Source organism: Paramacrobiotus metropolitanus, unplaced genomic scaffold (genome assembly GCF_019649055.1).
Source record: "Paramacrobiotus metropolitanus isolate TYO unplaced genomic scaffold, Prichtersi_v1.0 Parri_scaffold0000225, whole genome shotgun sequence".
Lineage (NCBI taxonomy): Eukaryota > Metazoa > Tardigrada > Eutardigrada > Parachela > Macrobiotidae > Paramacrobiotus > Paramacrobiotus metropolitanus.
In genome coordinates this window covers 93,890-102,922 of record NW_026570445.1, presented here as the reverse complement: position 1 = coordinate 102,922, position 9,033 = coordinate 93,890, and the positions used below count along the sequence as shown (strand labels likewise).

The 9,033-nt window shown below is 46.9% G+C and overlaps 1 protein-coding gene across 1 annotated transcript; it reads right to left on the bottom strand.

Moving 5' to 3' along the window:
* Positions 1–3,091: 3,091 nt before the first annotated feature.
* Positions 3,092–7,453, bottom strand: LOC129601274 (homeobox protein SAX-1-like). Its single transcript, XM_055500046.1, has 5 exons — positions 7,261–7,453; positions 4,449–4,474; positions 4,248–4,341; positions 4,047–4,185; positions 3,092–3,633 (listed from the first exon to the last, which is right to left on the bottom strand). The coding sequence occupies exons 1-5, from the start codon at positions 7,451–7,453 to the stop codon at positions 3,198–3,200; spliced, it is 888 nt and encodes a 295-aa protein (XP_055356021.1). The 3' UTR covers positions 3,092–3,197.
* Positions 7,454–9,033: the final 1,580 nt, after the last annotated feature.

The following is a 9,033-nucleotide window of genomic DNA, read 5'->3' as shown; positions in this document are numbered from 1 at the left end:
TAACGCGTAGGGAGTGTGGCGTGGCGGGCCGGGGTCTGGAGATTAAATTAGCATAAGTTCGTAACCCATGAATCTGAACTGCTCGCTGTACAGACACGGACGACACCTTTCCGCAAGGAATTATTCACCTGGCTAAAGTGTACATACAAGCTGTCCCGTAATTTCTATCGCTTCAACTCACCGGCTAATGCAAATGCACTGATTACGCCAGTTTGCACACTACGGCGCGCCACGCCACAGTACTTGCGCTCTACGCTGACGCCCCTGCTTAGCCAGCTGCATCACGCCGGTGACCTTTATAATAAACATAATGATTATTATCCACCATGTCGCAAATATCGAAACGGAGTCTTGCTTTGTTAGTGACCTTTGCAGCTGTTTTTATCGTTGTCGACGCGAGTATTATCAGCCGGATGGACGACGGCAGCAGCGCCATCTATGTACAACCGCAGCCGCGCTCCCGCCGCCGCGATAACCATCACCAGCATCGTCCACCTCCCGCACCGGTAAAGAGCGGGCCGAAGATCATCAGCAAGGGTATCCTGCACGGCAGTAAAGCGCTGCCACAGCGGCTCAACGTCAAAACCGGCATTTCGGCTACATTTTGTGGCTGCAGCCGCGCGATATTTCCTTTCGGCTGGCCACTGACCAAGCAACCTCCTACGGCAGGCGACCCTTGACTCTGTGTGTATTAACACAGATCAGTTATTATTTTTTATTCAATTTATTTATTTGGTTTTGTACACCGTAATAAAATTCACGGAATATGAAAACGCTGAAAACGGAGTAAATAAAACCGGGGTGATTATTTTTGGTATTTATTACTAATACGGTAATACCTTAATCCTTATACATATATAAGCATAATTGTCATTACTCATAATAATATTATAAAGGCAAATACTGTAATTATTATTATCTTTTTCGTGGTAAATCATAATTATAGTTTTGAAAAGCGGGTTAATTAGTTTTATCAGAAAATTAGTTATTACTGGAAAATATATTTAAATTATCGAAAGCCCGAAAATTTTAGGGCGCATAGTCAATTTGCTATGCGCCCCAAAAATTGCAATTAAACTTTTTTTACTTCAGTATTTACCTTTTTTGTTACTTCTATATCAGTAAAAAAATTAATTTTGCCGAAATCTGTGCAGATCGTTAGTATCAGCCGGCATCCCCGCAAAATTGGAGCCACGAGGTACACGCATCCCATACGTCAGATCGTCAACCGGAAGGGTGCACCACGTTTGCGTGGCAACACGGCATGTGTTTGGCATGAGACGTGACCTGCGTGGATACCGTCGCTGTGTCTCACCGGAAATCTACGTCAGTTACTGCGGGATCCGCCGCCGCACAGGCGGAGGATAGAAAAGCGGGATTTTTTTCATACCTAGCTGCAGGGCAAATACATCTTCGCACCGCTGGCTTTTGAATCTCTGGGACCATGGGGGAAGTCAGCCAGCCGTTTAGTGAAGGAAATCTGGCAAGCGACTTCAGCAGCATACGGGTGAGCCTCGCTCCCATGAGTACCTCCGTCAACGACTGTCGCTGGAAATTCAACGAGGCAACGCCGCTTCCGTGCTCGGGACAATGGAGGGGGCGGCAGCTTTAAATGAAATTTTGTTGTTTTGATTTATTGTTTTGAAACTGTGATGTTACCGTATTTGAATTAAAAAAAAAACTGATTAGGCCCGGCTAGTAAGCCATAATAATTAATTAATTTTATAACAATTACAATGTTTTGCATCATAGCGGCGCAGTGCATTGTACGACAGTACGAGTACAAGACTTGTGTCTTTTTGCAATACTTGCTGGGTCTGTAACTCTGTATCACGTTAAAGTACAGTAATACTATGGATTCGATCCCACCCTGTTTTGACGTATTATGACACTATAAATTATATAACTTTTCATTTAGACAGGAAATTTTGGGGCGCATAGCAAATTAACTATACGCCCTAAAATTTTCGGGCGCACAGAAGTGACCTTAAAAAATATGATTTCATTAAATAGCTAATTACATATTTAATGAAATATTATTTTGATCATTACGGTATTTTTTTTCAGGATGTAATGATACTTTTACTAGTACATATCTCATGATTAATAATATGCTGTCATCATTTAAACCTTTAATTTGCTTCATAAATTTGGAGAGGAGGCGGAGTTGGTGATTTTCCTGCAGGCCATGTCGCAGTTATATGCCGCGAGCTGGGCCAGTGCATCAGTTTCTGGTTTGTCGGAAGCTCCAGTTCCGGCTTGCAGTCGTCGTTGGTCCGAGTCGCTGGACGTCTCAGGTGACCGCTTGTGGGCTGATCCTTTCCGTGATAATTGGCAGGGGCTCCGGTCTCTGGCTTCCGTCCGAAGACCGTGGCAATTGGTTTGTCCGGTTACGTGAGTTGCCTAGCTGGACCGGCTTTTTTCGCGGTTGAGCTCCCGGTAGCGCAGCCGGAAGTGGGGACGCTTTCGGCCGACAGTGCAGGTTAATCTGCGTGTCACGTCTTCCTAAAGTCATTTATTTCCTCATTTTTGTACTTCACAAGTGCACAGCACATACTGGCAGCTTACTGTTGCTCACAATAATTAAATATGCGTTGCTGTGTCACCTCATCACACTGCGGCAACCGTTTCCGTGCGTGCGGGTCTGCCTATCGACTGGAGTGGGCGTGGCCACGCCGACGCGACAATGTGGGAGGACAGTGCGTGGGTGGGGCCAAACACAGAGCGTCGGCCGCGCCACCGGAAACCACGGCAAGAGCGCAGCGCAGAACGCACGACCTCTTCTCAACTCGTTCCACGTTATGTTCTGTAGACGCCACCCTTCTGATTACAATTTTACCATATGCAATATCCAATCCATGCTGCTGATGTATAATTGCGCCTTCAGTGAAATTATGAGTCTGTGTATATATAATATTATATGAGAGCGAAGGCTGTACAGCGGCCACCGGAGCCGTGCGCGATCGTCAACCAAAAGTTTTATGCATATATACAAATATCTGTACGTTTGCTTCCGGCTTCCTTTATTCACCGCTTCTTCCGCTGGCTACTGGGTAGAGTTTATTCGGTTGTTAAAACGACATAACGCGGGATTCGCACAAAATTGCATGACACCCATATAGACATATAGTTCGTTCGTACAGGCTTACCGAGAAAGGCACAGAAATACTACACTCCGTATATCGCGCAACAAATTACTAAATAATTACAACACATCTTTGCGAGTGGCACATAATATTATTGGAGAAAGGTGTGCGACATGGAGGGCGGCGGTAGGACATTGAAGAGTCCGTTGTGGGAGTGGCCGAGGTTGGATAGGTGGCGCTGCGCGTACAGCGCGTTGGCGGAGGGAATATCCAGCGGACTGCAGTGGCGGTAGAGCGCGGCGTTGAGGCTGTCCGCCGAGGATATGGAAGACGGAGTGGAGTTCGCGCTGTTGTGCGACTGCGCCGCCATGGGCGGCAGCGACAGGCCGGCGTGCAGTGCGGCGGCGTGGAAGCCGCCCGCGGGCAGCGGCCAGGGCGCTTGGCCGGGCCGAACGGCAGACCGCCCCCGGGCAGCAGCATGCGGTGCAGCGCCGGGTAGAACTCGGGTGAGTCGTACTGCAGCGAGTGCTGGCGCTTCCATTTCGTCCTGCATAGATACCAACAAACATTATTTACCCAAATCTAATCCTGATTTATTTTGTGTAATTTTTTTAAATTATTCATTCTCCTTCTAGTTTTTACTATTTTTTTGTATCCTTCTGTTTATTACAATCTTCATTAATGTTCTCTTTTATAATATGAGACGCAGAAACACTTTATAATGAGTTTCCGATTTTTCTGACACGATCAACAGCAGTTACCTCATTTACTGTAATTAGATCTAACCGGGTTTTACTTTTCCTCGGTAATAATTTCAGTCGCTTATGGTTACTTACCTTTTTATTTTATAATTTTAAAAGTTTTATGTAATACAGTTTTTATTTGTTTTTTTTATATTTTCTGCAATAATACGAGTAATTTATAAGTTTTTCCTTTTTTTCACCGGCATAAAATACATACCTTCGATTCTGGAACCAGCATTTGACTTGGGCGTCGGCGAGATTCAGTTTGGCGGCCAGCTCCATGCGCTCCTGTACACTGAGATACTTTTGCCGGTCGAAGCTCTTCTCCAGCGCCTGCAGCTGGAAATCGGAGAAGGCTGAAAACCCCAACAAACATGCGTTAACCGCCGTACGAAAAAAAAGGTCAAAACCGTCTTACCGGTGCGGGGTTTCCGCTGCTTCTTCCCCAGCGAATCCTGCTCCGACGCCGGCGACTCCTGATCACTGTCCTCCTCCCCGCCCCCGAGGGCTGACTATGTCCATACGCCGGGTGCTTGCCGCGAGCGGCGGGCGGGAGCGCTTGCGACAGCGGGGCGGGGACGGCGTGTGATTTACGTTCGTGCTTGACCGGCACGCTTACCTCTTCCGTCGTTGTCGTCATTTTCCCTGCAACGGCCAACAGTTAGGACATATAAACAGGAGCGTTTAAATAGCCGGGTAATTTCAGGTTGCGAGTTGACGAGATAATGGCCACTGCGACCGGACAACGAGATGGATAGATAGCTCGTGTAATTCACTGCAATTCATTGCATACGGGTTTCTTTGCGCATTGCGCGTTGCCGAGCAGCTGCACCTGCGGCTAGTTAGCCTCTCCATCGAACGGTAGTTATGCTCGGCTAGTTGATTTTAACGGCCTAATCAGACAACCATCGGGCATGTCGCAGCGCACATCCTGCCACAACAGCACCGGTCGGAGTTGCACATCATCGCATCATCCATGCCCCCATTATACGCCTTATTTTTCCAGCCATCTCGAATCTCGCTGCACCGGACAGATGCCGTTGCTCACAAGCCATCAGATAAAACCATCTTTAATCATCATTTTCGCTGCTCACATAACATCCTAATAATACCACTACGCTCGTCGTATTGCTGTTGTCGCCAAATCCGTATTAAGCACCCGTTTCTGTAGGTGTATTTCTAACCGGTTAAAGGTCAAACTTATGTTATACACGTTGCGCAGCGAACGTTTTTTCTACGAAGCGATTTTACATGAGAATGAAGACTTCTTTACGTATATCAGTAAATGTTCTGTTAATAGGTAAATCTACAAGCAGGAAATACAGAGTTGTACATCTTTACGCGGAACAGGAAAATATTACGAAACATTTCACAATTCATGGAAGAGTGTCGTCCTACAATTTATTGTAGTTAATAGGTAGTTGCTATATGTTAATACGGGATGGTGTTAATATGGTAAAAGCGGTGTTGGGATGGGAAGCGATTGAGTTAAGCGACAGTTAGCGGGCGAGTCAATCATGATCATCGCCGGCAATGGACTGTGTAATGCCGGCACTGCTAAATTAGCTAATTGCTGCCGTTAATGGACAGGTAGGCGCCCGTGAATTGCCGGCATTACATTTACCGGCATTTAATGGGCCGGTAATGCGTAATTAATTGACTTGAAAGGGGCTCTTTGGCTTAATCTCCCAGTCACGATCGACGATCAAGCAATTCAGCCTCGTCCGGACACGGCAACGGGACACGTCAGGACAGCGCCGGCCGGCCCATCTGCTTTCCGGTCAGCTCCTTCTGGCCGCTAGTCATTGGCGGCCAGCACGCTCTGCTAATTAATCAGGCCTTCTTCTACCTTCTTCTGTTACCGGCGTTTCTAACTGTACACATACCATGCAACAGTAGCGCGTCGTGCTAGCGAATAATTAGCCTTGGGAATGCTCTTTCATTCGGCCTAACCTCGCCTTAACCTGAAGCGCTCCGAAATTCAAACAGCAAAAATTAATGCAGATTTTTAAAAATTTACTTTGTTATCGTTTTAAGATACGAATAAATTAAATTTAACTTTCAGGTAAAAGTTAAACCTTTATACAGATAGTATTGCCGGAAAACTGAATCGAGTATAAAAAGCAGCGTAGAGTTGTCTGGTATTAATCGTTATTAAAAATGTGGATAGCGATTAAACGCAGCAAAGTTGTTGATTGTACGTTTGGATGGACAACAAACGGAAACCTGCTTGAAAAGTGCCAATTCTCCGGTAACAAGTGTCTCTCGCGCTCACTGATTCGCCTCTCCCGAGGCCGTTCGCATTGAATTTACCGAAACAGCCGCGTTGAGCGCGGCGCAAGCTGTAATTATCGCTCGGCCGGTCCGGCGCAAATCAAAGGAAAATAATTAAAGACGTCTGTTTGTCGCGCATTGTCTGCATGTAATCGCTCCCGTCCCCCTCGTCTCCCGCACGCCAAACGGCTCTAACTGTCCACTTTGGCCGCCCCGCTCACTTAATTGACCCGACACCGGACAGTAGCCGCAGCGTCCTCCCACGATCGCCGTCATCATAATGCCCACGCTGCCCCGAACTGTCTTTCACTCAATTTTAAACTGGGAAACGGTCAATTATCATATCGGCAATTATCTTATTTTTCTTTCCGGCTCATTTTCCTGACCTTCAGAATGCCATCCACTTTTCCATTCTAGCCGACGCACTCTATACTTATGCGATTTGTTTCATTTGAGCCATTAAAACACGGCCGCACGCTTAACTCGTATAATCGCAACCTTATATATGTGTACCAAAATCTCGGCATATTTTTCTTATAAAACCAAAGACGTTATAAGAGTGCTATATATTTGGATAATGGCGTTGCATGAAACCTTTTTAATATAATTAAATTGCGCCGTAACCATTCGCAAACTTATCACGAACCTTGTCCAACCAATTTTGTTTATAAGAACCAGTATAATTATATAATTATCGAAGCCAGCCGAGCGAATAACATTTTTTTATTATTGTAAAAATATTGAACTACAAAGTATCTGTATGTATATGAAAAAACGTAAGGGCTCGAATTTTTAGAGGATGCAAAGTCAAATTAAATTCACGAGTAAAAGCCTATCGATGCAGGTGGTTCTCCCGTAAACAGCGGCAACTATTTAACTGCGGTGTTTGGAAGTTGCACATGATGAACGACAAGCGCGGCATCGTTTATGCGGTACAGCCATCCCGTACTGATAATCAGCCATATAATGCCCAGTGCTTATTATTCTGCTGGCCCTTGGCCGGCATAATAAAAGCGGCAGGGCCACGGCCAGCGTAATGAGCGGTAAATAATGTCGGGAGCAGCGAGGGGTCCGTGCGCGGAATGCGGTGGCCCACTGCGCGCAACTCGACACCTCGGCCGCGCCGGCCGATGCGGCAACCAAAGTAAACAGCTTACCTCCCCGCTGCTGCTGCTGCTGCTGGCCAGCGTCATTAGCCGGGGCGCTGAGTTGCCGGCCCGGTGTCGTCGGGGCGCTGGGGAATGCCTGCCGACTCAGGTATTCGTGGGCGGCATGTGTCTGCGGTTCCGACGAACGGGATAATGGCCGCTCCGGGTTGTGCGTCCTGTTATCCAGGATATCGCGGATCATGAAGCCGTGCTGCTGTACCGGCGACGTGCGAGCCGCATCGTCTGCGTGCACTGAGCGTCATTCTACGCAATTAATAGCTGGACTTCAATGCAGCACGAGTTATGTATTATTTAAGTCGGTTGTTAATTAAATAAATACATAAACAACGCAGTAAGCGTCGAGCAATTAATTAGGACGTTTAATATCTAGCACCAGCAGTCAAACGGCTTCGTCGCTCGATACAACTGGTGGCCGAAGAAAACAGTCGCTGTGGCTGCCAAGAAGGTAAACGAATTATGACATTAAATTTGTTTCTCTTTGAACGCTTTTGCAGTTTACTAAACGCCCTGCACAGGCTTCTGTGCGCGTCATGCGACGACAGTACCGTACTGTTCCTACAAGCGGCTCGCGGTCGGTTCATTCGGATTAGCTGAATAACGGCTCGGTCAGCATCGTTTATATGTCTGCAGTTCGAACTGCGGACGGTCGCGCGAGTCGCAGGAGAACCGGCTGCCTCAGGCGAAGTATAAGTGTGTTATTTAGTGTTTAGGGTTGGCCGTAAACGTGGACAGTTAGCCGGAGATAAATGGCGTTTTGGGTCTGAATGGCTATTGGTGGTTGCCAGCAAAGTGGTTTAACCGCTTTAGGGTTGGAGCGTTTTGCCTTATTACGCTTCTGTGCTGCGATATATCCGCTGCGTTCAACTTCAGCGGTGTATCGGCTTTATCGGCCATCGCGCTTCCACTCACAAGCGCCAATCAAGCTCATCGTCCTTTGTGCTCACTCGTACGCGTACGTACACGTACGCGGTGCAGGTACGTCTCGTTAACCGGTGCAACCACTGCACTCCAATCAGGCTGATTGCCTTCAACCGGCACTTTATATAATAATGCCCGCTCAAGAGTGCGCATCACACCGCTTATTAATACTTCCGACCAACATAGCAATCACGGCCATTCAGCGTCGTTATGTACGAATAAACGCCGGCGTGGCCTGCCAGTTTAATAATATATAGGCAAAAATAATAGCGTTTCCACTGCGCTGTAAAATAACAACCGGCGATGGCGACCCTGTCGATTGTGTTTACGTGCCATAGATTTGCGCTGTGCGGACCCCGCAGCCACGTTCACCATTCAAGCGACAAAACCTCTTTGACATGGTGAAAATATCCAAAACGTACCCATTACGCATCATTATTGCCGGCGTATCGGGGCTCGTTAAGAGCTAATTGCAGCGTTTTGTTACCGTTAGGCAATTGTTGTCGCGGTGTGCGCTACTTGGCTCTTTGGCTCGCTGTGACCTTATGTAAGGCATGCTGCGCTTACGGCCATACAGACTGCTTAGCGGAGCCATCGACGATAAATTGCTTGCACCAAAAACAGCTTCGCGGCAAATAATGCCTGATCGCTTCCAACGGCGCACTAATTGCCGATTGGCTAGCATATTAGGTGATGTGTGAAAATTCGCCGGTTATGATTATTTACGATTATGTGTATCGCTGTAAGTCAATTCATTTTCTTTAATCAGCTTTATTACGCCGTTTTAGGCAATTACTTTTACACCGAATTGGTATAAATACAGAAACGTACCCGTATAGTATT